At 45.3% G+C, this 23184-nt stretch overlaps 1 protein-coding gene across 1 annotated transcript in view; it reads left to right on the top strand.

The window, feature by feature from the left end:
• Positions 1 to 4205: 4205 nt before the first annotated feature.
• The window catches only part of LOC132572237 (von Willebrand factor A domain-containing protein 7-like), a 39387-nt gene continuing 20408 nt past the window's right edge, over positions 4206 to 23184 (top strand). Inside the window, exons 1-9 of the mRNA XM_060239095.1 lie at positions 4206 to 4543; positions 4855 to 4977; positions 6467 to 6646; positions 7934 to 8009; positions 12742 to 12833; positions 13739 to 13903; positions 14788 to 14997; positions 15486 to 15624; positions 22991 to 23127. Coding sequence (XP_060095078.1) covers positions 4291 to 4543; positions 4855 to 4977; positions 6467 to 6646; positions 7934 to 8009; positions 12742 to 12833; positions 13739 to 13903; positions 14788 to 14997; positions 15486 to 15624; positions 22991 to 23127 — 1375 coding nt within the window. The 5' untranslated portion in view covers positions 4206 to 4290. The remainder of the gene's footprint in view (positions 4544 to 4854; positions 4978 to 6466; positions 6647 to 7933; positions 8010 to 12741; positions 12834 to 13738; positions 13904 to 14787; positions 14998 to 15485; positions 15625 to 22990; positions 23128 to 23184) is intronic.

Raw genomic sequence — 23184 nt, 5'->3', positions numbered from 1 at the left:
ACTCTGAAAGTTCTTTCTGGACCCTGCTTTGAACTCTTGAGATGGGAGGAGGAGAGCTTGGAGGAGATTGATTGTCAACAGCTGACACTGGTGCCTGGAGAGTGATTGACGGGCCAGCTGCTGTTCGTTCAGCTGAGGAACTGTCTGGCAACTCTTCCAGGTCTGTTAACCCTTCCAGCTCCTCCTCATCAGGGCTCATGACAGACAGACAGAGAGACAGATAGATAGATAGATGATCAATGAGAGAGAGTGAGAGAGAGAGGGAGATCGGTGATTAATAGATGATCAATGAGAGAGAGACAGAGAGAGAGATGTCACGTTAATTCTAGAAAAATTACCATTTTAGCCTTGGCTTCAGCCCAGCTATTCTCCCCAGTATCTGGCCCTGGGATCATGCAACAAGAATGCCCAGATTCATCTTGCTGGCCATTGTGGGACCCAGAATGCTGAAACAGATGGACATTCGATCTGTACCTGCAAAGCAATATGGATGTTGCTTTATTCCGTGGCCTACTCAGTTTCTTCTTGCAATCCTAAGTGTAGATCTGAAGGGCTCACTAAATCAGCCATAACGTCTGCTGGCTCTTTCCTCTCTGATTTCCAGTTTGGTTTGGCCATTGTCCGAACCCAGACATCCTCAGAGATGTGTCTGAGACTGTTCAAGTGGCAGCACTAGAAAGGCAGGGTCTGCAAAGCTGCCTCTGAGCAAACCACAAGGAAGGAGAGTGAGGGCCTCTGCAGACCACAAAAGTACGTCTTGGAGCTTGAGTGATAGCCCTCAAATTGGTCAGGCCTCGGTGTCCAGCAGAGCAACACTCACCAAGAGCTGTGTGGTGGCCGCTAATTCTGAAAGGCTGGGGGCCTCTTTGCACACATAAGGCCTCCAAGCACAGCCATCAAGGCGAGACACAGCTGCCTTCTGACTGGTCTGTTTCCCCCCAAACCACAGCATCTGCTTGGTTTTTTTTTTTTTAAGTGTCAGATCTATTCCTGAGGTATATACAAAAATGGACAGTGGCTTAACTTCAGCCACTGTCCTAAATGTGCCTCAAGCAATTTCTTTAGCTTGGAAAAATAAATGCTTACACTTTCACAGTATCATTTCCTGCTAAGGTTGCCAACCTTGGGTTGGGAAACTCTTGAAGAATTTGGGGGTGGAGTCTGGAGAAGGTGGAGGTTAGGAGGCCCTCCCATCATCAACAACATTCTTGTTTCTATGTGCTGTTCTCTTCTTCTTGCCGTTCTACCCTGTATCTCACTGGGTACTGTTATGTGGCCATTAATGTTCTTGTTTAGTACGTTTTCTTTAACAGAATTAGAGTATTATTTGAATTACGGTTACTGCTTTTGGAGACCCAAAACTGAAGGGAGGATCATTCTGAAAGGGAGGGATGGTGGCTCAGTGGTAGAGCATCTGCTTGGTAAGCAGAAGGTCCCAGGTTCAATCCCTGGCATCTCCAAAAAGGATCCAGGCAAGAAGGCGTGAAAAACCTCAGCTTGAGACCCTGGAGAGCCGCTGCCAGTCTGAGAAGACAATACTGACTTTGATGGACCAAAGGTCTGATTCAGTATAAGGCAGCTTAATATGTTCATGTTCATATGAAGGCGCCAACAGGAAGTTCTGAAGGATGGATGGGAATCACCCACAGAGATGGCCTCCTGACCACCACTCAGCTATTATAACAAATGGAGCAACAATCTCCTGAACTAGGGTTCCCAAGTCCAACCCCAGAAATATCTGGGGACTTTGGGGGTGGAGCCAGGAGACTTTGGGGGTGGAGCCAGGAGACACTGGGGTGGAGTTAGGGGGAGGGGGGAAACGGCGCCGGGGAGCGTGGCGAGCCACCCCGTCTTGGAGCGGGCGAGGCCGCTGCGCCGCTGCCACCTCTTCTCCGCTCGCTGTGGCTGCTCCTTCGAGATGGGCTCGCCATGCTCCCCGGCGCCGTTTCCCCCCTCCCCCCGCTTCCATTTTTTTGGGGAGCGGGGGAAGAGGGTGGAAATCCTGGGGTCCCCCGCCAGGGCGGGAGGGTTGGGAAGCCTATCCTGAACTGTTTACTAGTTTATGTGGAACAGACAAAAAAAACCTCCACAAAACTATTTTTAAAAATCCAGAAGTCTTAATTATTTATATTTCCTCTCCACAGTATTAAATAAAAATAACTAATTCTCATAAAAAGAACTGAAGAGAGAAGTGTATAAAAGGGAGTGTAGGACTAAGTTTCAATGAATGGGCATGACCTAGGACTTGCTTGTCCTCAGTGCACAGAAATTAGAATAATCTGATACCATACATATTTTTTAGAAATGTTTTGGAAAATATTTGAACACCTTGTCTTAAAATATTTTATTCATCATGCTAAATTAATACATTCCATAATCAATTTCTTTTCTTTTCTTTTTTTCAATTTTCCCAATTTTTTGGGAAAAAACAAAAAAGGGGAAAAAACGGGGGGGAGGACATAGTTTTTTTCTGAATTTTTCGGGCCTTCACATTTCTATATACAATGCATGCACTCTAATACTGAGCATAGCCCTTCCCTGGGATAGGCCAGTGGTGCAATGAGTACTCTTTGCTGAAGACTGACTTGGGATTTATCAGCCTTCTTGATAGACTTTGTCCCTTGTTTATTCCAGGAAGGCTTATAAATTAATCTCACAGAAATTCAGTGACTAGAATAGCACTGGAGAGAGCCCAGTCACCCAGTCCTGTGAACCCAAAAGCGCACACCCTCCTCAAGCTGAATCCAGATAAATGCGCGAACTGTGGAGCATAAGGGAGAGTTGAAGTAGGTCAAGGATTCCTGGACTCACTCATGGCCAATCCATTTGGGGCACTGGGGAATTATGATAAGGTCCCCACTTGTACGCAGCTGTCTGCAGATGTTACATTGCTGTTTTTTTCACATAAAAGGGAAAGCCAATTAATCATGCATATAGGGAGCATGCAGGTCCTTAAAATGCATCCAATACATGTAATCTCATAAAGTGGCTTACAGCATCCCTTCTCCTTTCCTCCAAGTGGGCTAGGCTGAGAGTGTGTGACTTGCCCAAGGTCATGCAACAAGCTTCCACAGCAGAGTAGATTCAAATTTGGGTCTCCCAGATCCTAGTCCCACACTCTATCTACTACACCCTATAAAAAGCATGCAAGTTGGGGACACATGAACGGGGGACAAAATGCCATCTCCCACCTGCTAGCCCCGATTTTCTCCCCTGCTGCTCTCCCCTCTGTGACCTCTTTCTCCTCCCTCCCTCCCTCCCATCCCTGCTTTCTTCACATATACACATTGATGCACTGGGCAAACCCCACCCCCCAGCAATCCTCTGGGAATAGGAGAGGAAAAATTGGTGACAAGGTGGGGAAAGGAGAAACAGGAGGAGAGAGAATAAAATGGTGACTGGTGCAGTGGCATGGAGAGAATGCCAGTGGGGAAGGGAGAAATTGGAAGTTAGTGAGTGTTCATCAGTTCTCCACTTGCGAAATACTGTTTTGGGACCAAACCCACATTTTGACACACACACACACACATTTATACATACATGTGTGTGTGTGTGTGTGTGTGTATAAATTGCCCTCAACACTCCCAGCACCAATAAAACAAGACAGAGGGATCCTGCCCATCACGGTTCTCTCTATCCCTCTTCAGTCACTATTTTCTACATCCCATCACCACTTTTTCCCTGCTTCTCGTTGACCAGTTGTTAAGTGGTTTATTCCTCAGTTCCTTGGCTATTAAGCAATCACACAATGCCAATCATAGGCTGCGATCACCCACACTAAATAATGCACTTTCAATCCACTTTCAATGCAGCTGCCGACTGGATTTTACTTGTGAACTGCCAAAATCCAGTTGGAAAGTGTATTGAAAGTGGATGGAAAGTGTGTGAAACAATGGTGATGCCAGGGGGTCTGTTAGTAGCCTTAGAGTGATGTAGCACCCCCTGGTGTCCAGGCATGCTGATTCACTTGCTCCAACAATCCTGTCAAAAAAGAAGCAGCAACCCTTCAGAAACACCATTTGTACACATCTCTCATTATTCTGAGAAGTACAGTTACTGGTGACAAAGGAAAGATTTGGAGAGCTGGGCTCTCCTGGATCCTTCGCCCAGTTGACAATAAGGAAATGGGCTGAGTGGCAAGGGGGATTTCCCTGGTCCTGCCTCAGCTATTTCACTGACAGGGCAAAGAGCATGTGCCAGAGCAGACGCAGCATGCCCAGCAAGACAGACCCAAGGATCTTTCCATTCTTTGCCCTCCACTAAGTTCCTGCTTGTCCCTCACCACAAGACATGCTGCTCCCCAGAGAACTTCTTTTGCTCCTGTGGGCAGGTATGGTGGCTGGATTCCGTCCCAACCACGAATCGGGGGGCATTGCCCCAACTGACTTCACGGATACCGACATCACCGAAATGGGGGTGCTACGGGCTGTTGCCTGGTACATGGAGAGGAACCCCCTGCCTGGAAAACCTACCATGGCACCTGGAAAGTTGGAATTTATGAAGCCACTGAATGCTAGCGGACTATTCAAGGCTTATTTCCAAGGTAGGGACCAGCAGATTTTCTTTATCCTAGGCCCCATAGTCCTCCTGGAGAACTCCCTGGTCCAATGATGGACCTCCTGATGGCATCTGGGGGTTTTTTGGAAGGGGGCCACTGTGTGACACAGAGTGTTGGACTGGATGGGCCATTGGCCTGATCCAACATAGAGTCTCTTATGCTCTTATGTTCTTAACCCACATCTCCTCCTATGTTCAGTGGCAGAAAACTGTCTGTCTGCAGAAATGCTCCAGGGGATGCAAGCCATTTGCTCCTAGCAATCAAAATTTGATTTGTCGTTTTCTCTCCACGCGCAGCTGACGTCTCTGCCAAGCGGTTCAGCAAAGCTCTTAAGGAAATCATCGATGGGAATAATCAAGTGGAGATCTATTACACGGAGGACAGCAGCTTCTTTTTCCACTGTGAAGACATCGGCAAAAGTAGGGGGTGGCTGTGCCTTTCGGAAGGCCAGAGTGGGAAGAGGGTCTTTGGGCGGAGAGATCGGCTTAATCATGATTGAAAGTGATTGACAGCCCTGGTCCAAACCCCTGTTATGCTGAAACTCTATCAGAATGGAATGCTGAGGCTGCAGCACAGTGATATGTTACCAGAATGCTCACTATGTCATTACTTTCTCACATTTACTAATACTACAACGTTCCCTCTAAACTGAGTTAGTGTGAGCTAGCTCCCAATTTTTTAGCCTCCACCTCATATATTTATGTCTTAGCTCGGGAAAAATGGCCCAGAGCAAACTAATTTCTGCAGCGGCTCACAACTTTAATGCCAATAGCTCACAAGGTAGAATTGTTGCTCATAAGACTCCACAGCTTAGAAGGAGTATGTAGTAGTAGTAGTGAGTTATGAATTGCCCAGTACCTGCTACTGCAGGGCTCTGGGTGATATACAGAATCTATAAAAAATACAGAAATAAAACAATCAGTGACTTAAAACATTTTTAAAAATCAGATGGTGATAATTAGTTAATCCCAGTTCAGACTGCCAACTCCTTTGTAGGCAGGGGAAGGAGGCAAAATGCGTATAGAGAGCAGAGAAGGGTTCCAGCTAGGGTAGCCAATCCCCAGGTGGGGGCAGGGGATCCCCCGGTTTGGAGACCCTCCCCCCGCTTCAGGGTCATCAGAAAGCGGGGGAAGGGAAATGTCTGCTGGGAACTCTGTTATTCCCTATGGAGATTTATTCCCATAGAAAATCATGGAGAATTGATCCGCGGGTATCTGGGGCTCTGGGGGGGGGCTGTTTTTTGAGGTAGAGGCACCAAATTTTCAGTATAGCATCTAGTGCCTCTCCCCAAAATACCCCCCAAGTTTCAAAAAGATTGGACCAGGGCCATTGGACTATGAGCTCCAAAAGAAGGTGCCCGTATCCTTCATTATTTCCTATGGAAGGAAGGCATTGAAAAAGTATGCCGTCCTTTAAATGTGATGGCCAGAACTCCCTTTGGAGTTCAATTATGCTTGTCACAGCCTTGATCTTGGCTCCACTGCTAATGTCTCCTGGCTCCACCCCCAAAGTCCCCAGATATTTCTTAAATTGGACTTGGCAACCCTAGTTCCAGCTAAGATGGTAACCATTGCTGTCCTCAACCAAAAGCCTGACAAAACCCTTCCAACAGGGTCAGTTTCTCCAGGCGAACTGATCTCGATCACCTGGAGATCAGCTATAATTCCAGGAGATCTCCAGCTACCACCTGGAGTTTGGCAATTCTATCCACTTAGGTAGCAGCTTCTTTCAAGGCAAAAGAGGCCCTAGATGATTAGCCACCTCGGCCTGGAATAAGGGATGGTAAGGAAGAGGATATAACTTAGGCTTGACCCCCTGGGCCCCTGCCCCTTTTCCATTTTAGAAACTAAACATTCATGGAAGGCATGAGAAAACATCATTAAGTCCTACTTTGCTTCTGATTTCCAGGTATCAAACAGCTTCGAGTCCTGCAGGACTCTGTGCTATCTGGTCTGAAAGGCCCAGTGACCTCAGCAGCTTTGGAATCGGCTCGCCTAAACACAGGAAAAGCCCTCCACATTCTTCAGAAATTCTACAGCAATACTAATTGGATCGAGATGGGAAACACCAACCCATATGGGTACCTATGTAAGTCACAATAAACTGTTCTGGATGATGCTGGTCTTGCCAGATTTGGATATTGGCATGCACTGAAGAAGCCCTAGACATCCAGTTAGCTTTCCTAGATCAGATAATTTAATTCATAGCAAGATGCACATCTCAACAGCATTTCTGGTTTGTTTGTGAGCAGGGCCGGCGCCAGGTTTTTTGGCACCCTAGGCAAGGCGCCCTTACCTGATCGAAGACGGAGCTGAGGATGGGGTGGAACTGGTGGAAGAGTGGGTTGGCTTCCCTGCACTGGTGGCTGCAGCCGGGCTTGACTGCCGGGGTCCTCTTGCCACCCTTGCTGGGGTATGCACCATTGGGGAGTTTGAGGGACTCTTGGCTGGCCCTTCAGCTGGCACCCAAGCCCACCTCCACTTCTCTGGCCAACCCAGCCCTCTCCACACGTGGGGACCAGTCCTGGCTGGGGCTCGGCTGTGAGGGCTGCTGATGCCAGGCTGAGCAGGAGGAGGGTGCCTTGGTGCTCCCACCACTGCCTCTACAGCCCTGCTGGGCCCCAGGACAAGAGGAAGTGCACCTCACCACAGGAGCCCCCACCTCTGCCATGCCCCCACCCCTGCCACCACAAATCATGTGGAGGGCACCCAATTCGGCCCTCCTAAGGGCCACAGCCATAGGCAACTGCCTAAGGTCACCTACTGGGCACGCTGGCCCTGTTTGTGGGTATGGACACAAATGATGCTTTGAGAGAATCTCTGCTTCTCTTTTATCCTTTATTTACAACTATATGCATATTTGACATTGACTAACTCAAGCAAAAACCATATCATCCATTATTGCTACATCAATCATGAAAGGAGCCGTGACTGGCAACTCTATTTGAAGCAAAATGGATGGCTGACATACTTGAGAGGACACTAGGCTTTTATCCCACAAGTGCCATCAAGAAAGGTGGGGGCAGCATCTTAAACTTGCTTTTACACATAATAATGCAAAACCTTTTGTGCGTGTTCCTTTTAAAAAGGGGGATCATCTTACATTCAGAGTCAGCTTCCTTTGGGGTAAATTTAGTTTCTACAGACTTTATACCATATTGAAGTTGCTCCCCTCCCCAAACTCTGCTCCCCTCAGGTTTCCCCCCCCCAAAAAAAAAAAAAATCTCCAGGATTTCCCAATCCTGAGCTGGCAACCCTAGGCTGGATGATTCTGAAAGAGGTTGGTGGGAAATACCAGTTGCATATTTTTCCCCAGTGGAGTTTTTATGTTCAACTCTTTAAAAAGGCCTTTCCCCATCTCTTTATCTGTCCCCAGTAAATGCATCTCATTCTGCGTTCCCTGTTGCCCCTGTTTCTAAGACAACGTGTGCAGATTGCACCAAAGAAACAAGGTAAGCATTTTTAAATTGGCCACCTTTGAGACTGGCCCCTCTAGCTGTCCCTTTCATATTATTTCAGATCATCAAGCAATTATCATGTTCTTTAACTTCATGCAGTGAAAAGCTTCTGCTCCTCACTTCCATTCTTTAAACCTCAGTTAAAGAGACTTTTTTTCCTGTCCTGCTGGCAACCCTATCAATAAAATGAGGGGATATAGACACAGTTTCTCGTTACCAGCAAAAAAACCCCAAACATGACCAAATATCAAATCTTTGAATCTCAGGCAGGGGTGGAGAGTCCTCCCCTGTTTAAATGCTAATAGTAGAAAGGGGGAGGGATTTGGAATACCAGATCCGAACAAAAGCTGAAGGGTTAACCCCCTCTCCCTTCATGGCCCTGAGGCACACTGAGGCAGCATGCAATTACAGGCTCAAACATATTATCTTCGTCTTGTCTGTTTAAGATCCAAGAGTTCAGGGCTCATACTGAGAAAGAGGTGACATATGCATAAAGATAAAGGTTTGGACTACCCATTGTCTTGCTTTTTTAAATTGAGACTGCAGCCTACCCCCTCCTCCTACAGCGAAAACAGAGCAGTCCAGAAAAGGCTTTGGTGTTTAATTCTACTGCATGTATATTCTGGCCCGCAATCTGTGTCAAGATCACATAGATGCCAGAACTGTGACTCGTAGTACAGACATATACATGCTCAGTTATGCAGACATAACCAGTGGAAAGTTCAGAACATGCCTTTCAGAATAACAAATTCTGCATTCCTTGTCTTGTTAAACATATCTCTGGCACCTAAATCTTTTAGCCTTGTTTAATAATCTTTACACTGTTTATCTACATGGGAAACTGATGAGGTAGTAGATTTATTATTATTCCTGAATTACAGAATGAGAATTAAGAATAAGTTCCGAACTACTCGATACACTATTTAACAAAATGGATCAGGATCCCCTGCAGGGAATGCCCTTTTCAAACTCTGCAAGGGCCCAATGTGCCAAAGGACCATAGCACAGGGGGAGGAGGGGTTCCTGCCTTCCCCCAATGCACCTTTCCCAAGCTGAAATAGCCCCAAGAAGAGTTATTATTAAGTTAAATGTAAAAAGTCAATTATGGAGCCCCGTGGCACAAAGTGGTAAAGCTGCAGTACTGCAGTCTGAGCTCTCTGTTCACTACCTGATTCCGATCCCGGCAGAAGCTGGATTCAGGTAACTGGCTCAAGGTTGACTCAGACCTATGTCACACTCACCTTTACACTGCTCTCATGCCCATCTTCTCAGCATGGCATCCTCCTGATTTCCCACTATTTGCATTGGGGCTGCAGCAAACATTGCGGGTTTTGTGCAGCAAACAGAAACCGTTAAAAACCAGTTTCCATTTGCTGCGCGAAAACCACGATGTTTTCTGCAGCCCCAATGCAAATAGTGGGAAATCGGGAGGACACCATGCTGAGAAGACGGATGTGAGAGCGGAGTAAGGTGAAATTGGTCTCGGCCTTCCATCCTTCCGAGGTCAGTAAAATGAGTACCCAGCTTGCTGCGGGGGAGGGGAAGTGTAGATGACTGGGGAAGGGAATGACAAACCACCCCGTAAAAAGTCTGCCATGAAAACATCATGATGCGATGTCACCCCAGAGCCAGAAACGACTGATGCTTGCACAGGGGACTACCTTTACCTTTTTTAAAAGTCAATTGCCTTGGAAGCACAGAAGTTTTTTTCCCAAACCTCCACATTTCTTGGTTAAGGGGAAAATGCTGTTCAAACAAATTACAAAGATGGTCTGACTCCAAGGGTTACAAGAGAAAGAAATTTTACTTACAAAAATAGAAGCACATCTTACCTGACATATTCATGTAGGTACATTTACTTATTGTGAACAGAATAACTTCGAAAAAGGTCAACTTGCTACATCTCCAAGCCCAGGTAAAAGAGAGAAGGTCCTCTATAAGATGAAACAGAAGGCAAACAAGGGCCAAAGATAGTCCCCAGTTCAGAGCAAAGGATCCCCCAGTTTTGGGGGTTTCTGCCCACTGCCGGCCAGCTGGCCAATGGGGAAAACCCTGTCCCCAAACAGTGACATTACTATGCAACATCCCCAAAGTGCTGATGTCACATGGAAGTGATGTCATGCCAGAGACATCATGTGGTGACACCTGGTTTTGGGGCAAGACTCTATGGATTTGATGCCAATTTTACCATAGAGTTTTGTTCAAAAGCAAGAACATCACTGATAGACATCCCCAATGCAATGACATCACTTCTATGTGATGTCAGCACATAATGTCGCTGTGTCCTGCTCCTAGAAAGTTCTCTCCCACCCCCTACTGACATGGACATTGGGCCTGGCAACCCTAGCCAAAGAAGCTCAACATCTAACCAATGATAGGGTGGAGCCAACTGCCAAGTACTCCAGTGAAAGAATTCTCTTAACCCTTTCCCACCCAGATCCTCTTGCATATAGAGTTATAACATCTAACTGTTATTTCCCCTATTTTGTGACTGTGTGTGTGTGGGAACCGAGATCCAATTCATTATAAAAACTGTAATGTACTGAGGTTGGAGACATTCAGATGGCAACATGCTTAATTAGCGAGTGTATCACATGGCAGGGCCGAGTCCCCCGTTATATACATTTCCCGGAAAAACCTTCTTCCTGGTCAGGTCCAATCCTGGCCAGTTAAACTTCCCGCCACTGATCGCCATAGGCGGGCTGAGTTTGTTCCTTCAAGGCACAGCCCACAGGTGCACTATGCTGTACTTTCCAGGACGAACACCGGACACAACACTCCTCCCCTCCCCCCAGTTCAAGATACATAATCTTACAAATGAGTGGGCAGCCGCTGCTCTCTGCGACTGCCAATGTTCGATCTGGGGAGTTGGGGCTGCTGCCAGGGGTTCTGTAACCACTGGTTCCTCGCTTTGGGGCACGGTCAGCAGAGCATTGTCTCGAGCCTGTGGAGGTATCTCCCCCACCCTGTAAGGCTCCTCCACCAGCGAACCTGGTGAGCCCGGCAGCATGGCTTCTTGCAGCAGCCCCATGCTCTCTCTGTTCCCCATTCCCCCTGGCCCTGCCGGTTCCTCCAGCAGGGTGCAGTGGTGACGTTGGTCTATGTGTCTGTGGAGGAGCTGCCCCCCTTCCGACGAGACCTCGTAAGAGCGGAACCCAGTGAGCCGCAGCACCCAAGCTGGTATCCACTCTGGCCCACTCGCAAAGTTCATAGCATAGACCACTGATTGCCATAGGTGGACTGCGTTTGTCCTTTCCAGGCACTGCCCACAGGCGCGCTGTGCTGTACTTTCCGGGATGAACGTCAGACACAACAAAAACACATTGTGTAGCTTGGCCCAAAGTATTTGTTCTGATGCTTACAATGAGTAATTATTGCTGTGGGGAGTCATATGACATTTCAAAAGCACAGCTGTTGATGCAAAAATGTTGTTTTCCAAATTAAAAAAATATATTGACTTCCTCGGAATATGCAGTTCTTGCCCTGCCACACCTAACTTGTACAGGAGAAATTGTCAAGGGTGCCCACTGTCTTGTTTGTGTGATATCCAGGGCTTTTTTGTAGCAGGAACTCCTTTGCATATTAGGCCACACCCCTCATGTAGCCAATTCTTCAAGAGTTTACAGGGCTCTTTGTACAAGGCCTACTGTAAGCTCCAGGAGGATTGGCTACATCAGAGGGTGTGGCCTAATATGCAAATGAGTTCCTGCTACAAATAAAGCCCCGGTGATATCTCTAACATCCAGCTACATATCCATCTCCATTTCTATTCCATTTTTTTCCTCCTCATTGGATTGGACTCCACATGCATTGCCAAGCTGTCATTCCCACAGTTCTCTGATAGATGCCATAAACAGTTAAATCTGGATAAAACCAACCTAAAGTTTTTAGTGCTGATATTCTTATGAAGTCCAACCTGAACCCAGAAAAGTCCAATCACTAAACTATTCTGGCTTTCAATGGTTTAGAGCTAGGACTAGGGAGGGGGGCTATGGCTCAGTGGTAGAGCATCTGTTTTGCATGCAGAAGGTCCCAGGTTCAACCCCCAGCATCTCCAGTTAAAAGAAACATATAGCGAGCAATGTGATCCCCAGGGGTAGAATTCTAGCTCAAACTTCTTTGCATATTAAGCCACACACCCCTGATGTAGCCAATCCTCCATGAGCTTACCAAAAAGAGCCTTGTAAGCTCTTGGAAAATTGGCTACATCAGGGGTGTGTGGCCTAATATGTAAAGGAGCTCCTGCTAGAATTCCACCCTTGGCGATCTCTACCTGAGACTCTGGAGAGCCACTGCCAGTCAGAACAGACAATACCAATCCTGAAAGACCAAGCAGTGTGACTCAGTAAAAGGTAACTGCATGTGAGGTTCCTGGAAAGTACTTACGGAAATCCTGATAGAGTTTTCAAGGCAAGGAAAGTTCAGAGGTTGTTTGCCATGGCGTGCCTCTGCGTAGGACCTCCTTGGTGGTCTCTCATCCAAATACTAATCAAGGTCCAACTCTGCTTAGCTTCCAAGACCTGATGAGACCAGGCTAACCCAGGATATCCAGGTTTAGCTGCACATTCACATGTGTAAATCTTGGTCTACAGTGTCAAGTCTGGCTGGATTACTTCCTTTATTTTAAGTGGGTTTGGAATGAGCTCTTAGTCCCTCTGCACACACAACCCATCTTTGGAAATTTGAACCCCAAAGCTGTTTATCTATTCACTTCTTCATTTAACAGCGGCCGGTACCTGTGCCAAGAAAACATACTAGTGAATGATTTACTCACAAGTGGGTACAAGTTATCAGCAACATGCAAAACCAAGCCTCAAGGTAAGACCATTTTTTGTTATAATGATGATCAGGGCTTTTTTTGTAGCAGGAACTCTTTTGCATATTAGGCCACACACCCCGGATGTAGCCAATCCTCCAAGAGCTTACAATAGGCCCTGTACTAAGAGCCCTGTAAACTCTTGGATGATTGGCTACATCAGGGGGTGTGTGGTCTAATATGCAAAGGAGTTCCTGCTACAAAAAAGCCATGATGATGATGATGATTGCTAGCCATGGTAGGTAGGGTGTTTGTGGTGTTGTCCTGTGGAGGATTTGATAAATATGTGGTGGGCGTCTGCATCCAAGAATGAAATATTAAGAATCAACTGGGGATGAAATTGGCAAGGAACCCTAACTCAATGGTAGATTCCAGGCATCTCTGGTTAAAGGATCCCAACCAGCAGGTCTGGGAAGCCCCTGCCAGTCAGAGAGCTGCCAACTGTTGACTCAAAAGATCCATAATCTGACATGATATAAAGCACCTTGCTTTCAGTTATATATAAACTGTTGCTTTCTCTTATGCTGTATGGTTGCTGAAAGTTTATGGAATAGGCCATACATAACTTCTCAGGGTGATGGCACATGCACAACAAAATAGTCAATGATACAATAATCTGGTAAGAAATTTCCCAAATCTCTGGATGTGTGTGACATCAACCAAGAGTTACAATACAATACTGATTTCCATAAGATCACAGATTGATATGTGAACCTGCCAGACTATCATAATATTGACCATTGTACTCAGCCCATTTAAAGATTCAATGCAGTCTTTCCTTATATTAAGCAAAAATGGAGATATGGGTTTCCCCCGTGGTTTGAGCTGTGCATAGAGAACCTATGGTTCAATCCCACCTCACTATTCTTCTACCTTCTTCCTCTCTGATCCCGTGTTCTTTCTGCAGGCAAATGTGGACACGGTGGAAGAAATGACGTGACCCAAAATTACCCTCCCACTGGGGGCATCAACAAAGAGACCTCTGAACCCCTGCTTTCTCCTCACCATCATTTGCATAAGAAAGCAGCTGAGTTGGCCATACAGGCCACCAGGGACTTCTTTGTTGGAAGTGGTAAGTCCACAGTCTAGTGCCTCACACACCTGGTAGTTGGTGACTGGCTTCAGTAACTTCTGCATTCCTGGTTTGAAAATGACACACACACCCCCTCAAATTTTGGGCCCTGGTTCTCATCTCTGGTCCACAATAGTTAGGACAAGGCCTTCAGCCTTTTTAAGCCTGTGGACACCTTTGGAATTCTGATACAGCATGGTGAGTGGAGCCATAAAATGGCTGCCACCAAAGGTGGAGGCAGGCACAACATGGTTTCAGCAGCTTATCTTCAGTCATACAGAGAAGATCCTTGTGCTGTGATGGCAGCTGCAGCCAAAGCAAAGTCTATGAAGACCTGTGCAGCCAATCAAATCTCCATTGTTGTTGTAGATTTCCCAGGCTGTATGGCCATGGTCTTGGCATTGTAGAACCTGATATTTCACCAGCAGCTGTGACTGGCCTCTTCAGAGGTATCACGCAGAAAGCTAGAGTTCTCTCTGTGTCAAAGCGAGAAGAAGATGGTAGGCAGGTAATTTATATCTACTCAGGAAGGTGGAGTAGGGCTGAATCATTATCCTGTAGGAGTCATTATCTTGTAGGAGTTTCCCTGCCTGTGACATGCTAATGGAAGAGCTTTCCTTTTCTCCAATGGCCAATCAGAAGACTTACTGGCTGAAAGCCCAACTCACTTTCTAAAAACGCTTGACTGGGTACCAGGGAAAGTGTTGGTGGGCACCATAGCGGCCATGGGCACCCTGTTGAGGACCTCTGGGCTAGGATGTTTTCCGAGCATGTCATGCCCAGAACTTGTGTTAGTAGAAGCAATACAACCTATCACCAGAGCAGTGAAAGACAAAATGATCTGTGGGATAGATATAAACTGATCGTATTCTGTCTTTGCTCAGGATCCAGCTTCTTGGAACTTGTTGGCCGTGATATTTTCCAGAAGTTTTTCAACTTGGAAGGCTATTCCCTCACTTTTGCAATAGATACAACTGGCAGCATGTCGAATGACATTAAACAGGTCAAAGAAGTTAGCACCAAACTCCTTAGAAAATATTCCGGTTCCCCGGATGCACCATATAACTTCATTCTTGTGCCCTTCAATGATCCAGGTGAGGGGACATGGAAAACAGTTCTTGTTTTCATCTCACGCTGTATTGTGTGCCTTCTACTCTTTAGCGGCAAGCAACCTGAAAAGCTCAGCTTTAGGCTTATGGCCCTAAATGATACCATTTGGTATTTATATAGCCCTTTTGGAATTCAAAGCATGTTGTTGCCTACCAGTTTAATATATAATTATCAGAAGACATGGCAATTAAACTGGTGTGAAACTAGTTTTAAAGGTATAATGAGGGCAACACCCTAAGAGATACAATGCGCACTAATACAAGTTGCACAGATTTATATACACATAACTGGCCAGCTTTCATAAACACCAGAGGGCAGATGAGGACATTGTTTCACATTGGTGCTGTGTCTTGTTTTACCTTTAACTGTCATTACATGCCCAAAAGTCCAGACAGAAACTGATCTGAGCTGCTATTTGCTTAAGGTGTGTCTGTTTTCATTGCTCTCTTCCCATTGTAACTATACCCTGCAGATGTTGGTCCTGTCCGTAAGACCCAAGATGTGAGTACATTTGAGTCCTTTATTGGTGGCCTCACCGCTACCGGGGGTGGTGACTGCCCCGAGATGTCGTTAACTGGTCTGAAGCTGGCTCTGCAGGAGAGCATGCCAAGGTACTGGCATCACACTGACCTTCCATGCTTCCCTCCCAATATATCCCTTCCTTTGCTCCTCCTGTCTTGCCACTTTAGGGTTGCCAAGTCCAATGCAAGGAATATCTGGGGACTTTGGGGGTGGAGCCAGGAGATTTTGGGGGTGGAGCCATAAGCGAAGTTGTGACAAGCACAATTGAACTCCAAAGGGAGTTCTGGCCATCACATTTAAAGGAACTGCACACCTTCCCTACATTAGAAATAATTAAGCACCTTCTTTTGGGGATCATAGAATTGGACACCCTGGTCAAATCTTTTTGAAATTTGGAGAGCATTTTGAGGAGAGGTATCAGATCCTATGCTGAAAATTTGGTGCCTCTACCTCAAAAACACCCAGCCCCTCCAGAGCCCCAGATATTTTCTCCAATATACCCTATGGGAATTGATCTCCATAGGAAATAATGAAGTGCCCCCCCCCGTTTCTGATGACTCTGAAGCGGGGGTGTCGTAATTCAGAAGCTGGGACCAAGTGCTCAGGATCCAGCCCACGCACTGGTGATAAGAGAAAGATTTACACCAAAAGAAAAACACACACATGCACACAAGGAGGCGCCTGGAAAAAGTTATCTAGTGCTGCGCAAATCAGTCAGAAGCTTCTTCATAACTCAAAAACTCTTTATTATCTTCTTGGTACATTCTTAGTTCCTACAAAAAGCCCTACAAAAGACAAAAGACGCTACAAAAGGACCAAAAGGACCCCTCCCAATACCGAGGGCTGCCTTTTATATCTTTCATGACTTAATAACATGCCACCTGTACCAGCCAATTAATTACCCTGTGTATTCTGCCCAGAGACAGTAGCTCACACATGCGTATATGAAAGAAACAATAAGTTTTCTCTAACAGCAAAATCAAGGTTGTATGCAAAACATCCCGTCCAAGTTCTTATCTCTCTCTGTTCCTCAAGCCTGCATTCCAACACGTCTTCTCTGTATTAAACTGAATGAATCCCCACATCTCCTCTCTTTTTATTTATTTTGTCAACTATTAAGACTAAAGGAAAACATTAACTACATAACCTAAATACATTGATTAATGAAGGAATACATTGAATATAAAAACAAGTTATTAGTAATATGAATATCATAATCACTGCCATTACAAAATTTCCCAACTACTCCCAATTTGGAAACCAGGATCATATTTAACCATGGCTTCCTCTATAACCCTTGATTCACTTATAAAAACAACAAAATTGATTTAAGAAAGATATAAAACCTAATTCTATAAAAATAGAAAATCTAAACCAAGACAATTCTAAAAAACAGTATTCATTACAAAATTCATTTCAATTAGCAAAGCAGAAATAGCTATTTTAAAGCATTAGTAAATAGTTCTATATCTTTAGAAATGGTTAACAATATCAAATCATTACTAACAAAAATTATAGTAAGAATAAAAACTTATAATATCCAATAACACTATCTGTAACTTATTCAGTGCTTGCTTATACATATATATGTGTGTGTGAGGATTATATGATACCATAATATCAGAATGTTTAACAGTATACATGTCATAAGGACTAAGAGCAATTAGAGTACATTTGCTTCTCTAATAAGAAAACAAAACCTTATAAGCACTATGTTTACAAATAAAAATATACCATCTTTTAAACCATAACTATAATTTTCAGTTGTTTCCACGTTTGTCTTTCATTTCAGATTTACATTTCCATCTCCAACTGTTACTCTTAACATTAAGATTACAAAAACAATTCAAATTCTCTACGCCATGGTTTGACACATCGAGCAGGAATCCATAGAACACCCTGCCACGTTGGGGGAATCCATAGAAGTGCTTTCTTTAATGCTACTGTAATATATTATCTTCCCCAGGTGATCAGGGGGACAGGACCTTTCCATTCAGGATAAGGAAACTTCTGATAGGTGACAAGTGGTCTAGGCAGTTGTTCTGACCTAAAATAAAGCTCAACAGGAATATGAGACCCTGTTATGGGGAATAAACAAAAATTTAAAGCATAAAGCACTCTAGCCATGACTGTGGGAACAGCTGCTGTTGGAATCCCTTTCCCCTCCGTCTGGCAATACAATAGCGATTTAAAGGTTAAATGAGCTCTTTCCACAATAGCTTGACCTGTTGAATTGAAAGGAATAGCATGAGTTAATTTTGTTCCCACACAATTAACAAAAATCTGCAAATGCTGTAGAAACATAGCCAGGCACATTGTCCATTTTTAAACATCCTGGCCTCCATAACTGCAAAAGCTCAAATACAATGTTGAATAACATGACATGATGTTTCTTCTTTCATGGGCATAGTCCAGATAAAACCCAAAGATGTATTTATGGTGAGATGTAACTTGTTGAGAGGAGCTAATGTTGACACATGAATCACATCCAATTGCCAAACCTGGTTGGCCTGAGCTTCTCGAAAATTCACTGCATCAAAAGAAAGGCTAATGGAAGTCTTACAATAAGAAAGATATGCAGACACAATGTCTCTTGCTTGTAACATCGGTATGGAGAACATTCTATGCAAAGTCTCTGCAGACTGATGGAATGCAGCATGTGACTGAATAGGATTGTCAAACAAGGAAAAAACATTATTCTGAAGAGCTGCATCTGCACGTGCATTTCCTTTCACCAACATCCCTGGTAGACCAGAGTAGAAACGAATGTGACAAAACAGAAAGCTCTTCTCTCCTGTAATAAAAACTGCAACTGACAAAATATTTTATACAACTCTTTGTCAATAAGTGGAGCCAAATAAAACAAAAGTAAATGCATCATTAATCTGAACACATATTAAGTATCTACTACAAGAGTAAAATCATCATTTTTAAACAACTGAAATGCTAAAATTACAGCAGCCAATTTTGACCACTGGGCTGATAACTGTAAATTAGTAAATTTCACTTCCCACACCCTGGAGATCCATCTGTAAAAAGAGTTAACACATTTTGCAAAGGGTGTGAAAAAAACGCAAGTTGTTAGTTAGTAAGACATTTGGACAAACAACAACAAACATTTATCTTTGGGGGGGTGTTACAAAGGATTGTTCCCAGAAAACCCTCAAAAGCTATTTGGAACTTTGAAGTGGTCTGCAACAACCTGTGAAAAGGGAAAATAAACAACATTAATATCTTTTCCTGTTAACTGGATTGGATTACTTCTGGATTTAAAAAACAAGTCAGAGATTGCTATAATATTTGAGTACAAGTTCTTTGAAAAAGTATGTGGTAGATTAATCCATTCCACGACAGCAATTTCTTCAAAGGTAGACTTCAATCTTTTCTGCAGGAGATGAATGTCCAGCAAGTGTTAAAAATAAAGGTGACAGTTCCATGGTTGTAAACGCTAGGAAGGCCTAGCCCAATTAATGTTTCCCAATGTACTTTGTAATTGTATCAATGTCAATGTCTTTTGGAAGCTGCAATTGTGGAAACACTGAAATTAATGAAGTTGTGGAAAACTTGTGCCCTAAATACACATAAGGACTTTGACGTTGAATTTTTTCTGGTGCAATCATAAGGCCATATTCTTGAAACACTTGTTACTAAAAAAAAAATCCATATGATGACTTAATGTCCACTTCCAACCAGCAGAATGTCATCCATATTTCCAGTGTATAGGCAGGGCATGTAATGACACTGCTGGATTTAATGATCCTTGAGCAGCTGGAACTGCAGCCGCCAGGAGGCAAGATCCCACATTTTGGCACACTTTGAGCATAGATTGAATATCAGTGGTGGGATTGCTGTAGATAGGTGTCAAAGCTGCCTTGCAATCCTCATTAGCATTTTCAAAAGCCAATTGCTTTCCAGCCCCAGCACTGTCAATCTGCCTCTGCACTGCCCTCATAAGTCCATTAACAGATTCAGCATAGGGTTCTGTGGCACCTTGGCATGTGTTAGCAAAACTAGCCAAGGAATTCTCATCAGCCTCTGGGATTTCTTTATAGGCCTTAGTGACAAGTGAGGACAATTGAGAGAGTGCTCCTTCCATCAGCACTGCCTGCTGTACGGCTGTGATATAAGGTACTGATTCCTGCAGCTCATTCAGAGTCTGGAATGTATCAAATCTGCCACAAGCAGCTAGCTCTCCTCCCCCACTTGAGCCTTCTGGAAAAACAACTTGAGTTTGGCCTTGATGTTCTGTATCTGGGCCTCCTCGGATATTTGCATCCCCCTCCTCCAGCACAGCAGCTTGGAGATTTGTAGTTAATTGTGCTGGCCTCTGCATTTTTGGAACAAGAGCAATGCTGTTGAGTAGTTTCTTATTTGACTTTGAGCCATCTGGTAATTTAGGGGGTAGATGAATTTCATCACAGCCAGAAGATGTAACACAAAACCCTGAAGGCAATGGTAGCAGAATCTGAGGTAAGACGCCAGAAAGCATTGCTTCAGCCTCTGTCTGCTGATTAAATAGAATGTTGGTGGGCTTAAGCCCTTCTAAAAAAGCCTTTACTTTGCCCCAGGTACACAGAACTTTGGCTGTGATCTTTGGATGATCCTGAAAAGCATTTCCTATTTTTTGCCAGTCTTGTATATTTAAACTTCCACTCTCAGGAACACACAAACAAACATCTGTTATAGCTGTAACTAAATCAAAAACATCAGACTTTCTAACAACAAGTCCTTCTTTGGAAAGAAGACAGTGTAAATATTTTCTGAGGCTGGCTGGGCCAGCTGATAAGGAACAACCCACTTTCTTAGGGTCTGTGTGCTCTTTACTTGACAAATCACACCCACCGTTGGGATCCTTGACCGGATGAAAAAAATGTCTTTGAAGCCCTTCCTCGGGCGGAGTGGAGTGATTTTCAAGCAATAAATCAGCCTGAGCAGCACATAACGTAGACCCCATCTTCACTACAGTGTGTGTGTGGTCTAACTTGACAAGCCAACTCACCCCTAGGGACCTTGACCAGGTGAAATTCGACGTCGTAGCCCTCGCCGGGCGCAGGGTGTGAGTGATGATCAATAAATCAGGTTATCTTGTCTTGCTATCTCTTCTGTGCCTCGCGCGGGAGCACCAAATGTCGTAATTCAGAAGCTGGGACCAAGTGCTCAGGATCTAGCCCACGCACTGGTGATAAGAGAAAGATTTACACCAAAAGAAAAACACACACATGCACACAAGGAGGCGCCTGGAAAAAGTTATCTAGTGCTGCGCAAATCAGTCAGAAGCTTCTTCATAACTCAAAAACTCTTTATTATCTTCTTGGTACATTCTTAGTTCCTACAAAAAGCCCTACAAAAGACAAAAGACGCTACAAAAGGACCAAAAGGACCCCTCCCAATACCGAGGGCTGCCTTTTATATCTTTCATGACTTAATAACATGCCACCTGTACCAGCCAATTAATTACCCTGTGTATTCTGCCCAGAGACAGTAGCTCACACATGCGTATATGAAAGAAACAATAAGTTTTCTCTAACAGCAAAATCAAGGTTGTATGCAAAACATCCCGTCCAAGTTCTTATCTCTCTCTGTTCCTCAAGCCTGCATTCCAACACGTCTTCTCTGTATTAAACTGAATGAATCCCCACAGGGGAGGGCCTGCTCCCACCTGGGGATTGGCATCTCTACTCCCGAGTTGCTGAACTTCCAACTTCTTCAAAGTAATACAGAGCAACCAAAAATTCACATTTACCTTTCCTATGCGAACAACCTCTGAAAAGATTGTGCAACCAACAGAGGGCCTGGGCTGCTTTCACAGCCACTGGGAGCAGCCATATTGTTCTGCCCCCACCCCCATTCAACTTTAAGGACACAGACTCACCATCCCAAGAGGAAGCCTTTCCGAATGGAGTCTAAAGCCTCCAGAGGTGGAAAGGCACATGGTGGCTGTGGGGGCGGAGCTTCCCCCAGCTGGCCAGCTGACTGGGAGTGGGAAGGAGCCTGGGAAAGCGGGAGAACCCCCCCTGGGGCCTGGTGATTGGCAAGCCTATGCCACTTCCAGGGACCCTCTTCAATGACCTGTTTGGGAGCGAAGGCAAGAGCCCTTTTCCCCCCTGTGGCAGAATTCTGAGCCAATTGGGACTCTCCTTTGTTTTTAGAAACCTGTTGGGTCCAGACCTGGTTCAGGTGAAAAATCAAAGGTGTAGTTTGGCCCCAAGTTTATACCTCTGCTACTTGGCATTACATTTTTATGACATACATGGCCTGGCCCAACAAGGTCTCATTTATGTCAGATCTAGCCCTCATAACAAATGAGTTTGACACCCCTGCTCTATATCCTGCATGCCCTACTAATCCCACACCACAATTGCCAGTGTGACTAGAAATACCTGCCTCCAGGTGGGACCTAGAACTCTCCCAGTATTACAACTGATCTGTAGAGGAGAGAGATCGTAGGGTTGGAAGGGACCTCCAGGGTCATCTATTACAATCCCCTGCACAATGCAGGAAATTCACAAATACCTCTGCCCCCACACGCACACCCAGTGACCCCCTGATCCATGCCCAGAAGGGAGGGCTGCCCCATGCACTAGGCAGACCTAGGGCTTCGAGAGGGTGCCGGTGTGGCCCTCCCATTCATCCTTGCCTCCATGGCAAGGGAAATACCAGTGAAAGCAACTGGAGCACCAGCACACCTGCGCCTCAGAGCGCACCGTGAGGCTGCCTGTCGCTCTGTCTTATGCATCAGATGCAGGGGGTGGAGCTACAGCAGCCTCGCAGTGTGCTCTGAGGCACAGGAGCACTGCTGCCCCGGTCGCTTTTGCCAAAGGCAGGGTACCCTGCCCAGAGCGCCAGGTTTGCAGCGGCTCTGTAGAGCCAACACTGCCAGAAGGTGACAAAAACCTTCAAGGACCCCTTGCCAAACCACCCTGAAGTAAAATTGCTTCCTGACCCCAAAGTGGCAATCAGCATTTCCCGGGGCATGTAAAAAAGGGCCACAAGAATTAAGCACTGATGCAACCCTGAATATCAGTTCCGCTAGAGCCAACATGATGTAGTGGTTAAGAGCAGCAGCCTCTAATCTGGAGAGCCAGGTTTGATTCCCACTGCTGCTTCTCACAAAGCCTTCTGGGTGACCTTGGGCTAATCACAGTCCTCTCAGAACTCTCTCAACCCCACCTGCCTCACAAGGTGACTGTTGTGAGGAGACGAAAGGAAAGGTGATTGTAAGCCACTTTGAGACTCCTTAGGGTAGGAAAAAGCAAGGTATAAAAAACTACTCTTCTTCATGGAGAAGAAGGCTGTGGCATTATACCCTGCTGAGGTCCCTCACCTCCTCAAACTTTACCCTCCTCAGCCAGTATCCTCCAAATCTCCAGGAATTTCCCAAGCCAGTGTTGGCAGCCCTACCAGTGTCCCTCCCTGTTGAATCTCTTGTCCATAATTCTTTTCTGCCATTTTCAGATCCAAGATCTTCATCTTCACTGATGCTGGGGCAAAGGATGCATCCCTGTTGGATGAAATCAAAGTTCTGATTGATTCCTCAGAGTCTGAGGTGAATTCTGCCCTCACAGGGTACTGCTCCAGCCGGAAACGCCGAAGTATGTATGCTTTAGCAAGGCGGGTGCTGCTGTGGGATAAACACAAAAGAACTCAGG

Source organism: Heteronotia binoei, chromosome 5, assembly GCF_032191835.1.
Source record: "Heteronotia binoei isolate CCM8104 ecotype False Entrance Well chromosome 5, APGP_CSIRO_Hbin_v1, whole genome shotgun sequence".
In the NCBI taxonomy this organism is placed as follows: domain Eukaryota; kingdom Metazoa; phylum Chordata; class Lepidosauria; order Squamata; family Gekkonidae; genus Heteronotia; species Heteronotia binoei.
Note: the sequence above shows the minus strand (reverse complement) of the source record. Positions and strands in the feature narration are given on the sequence as shown.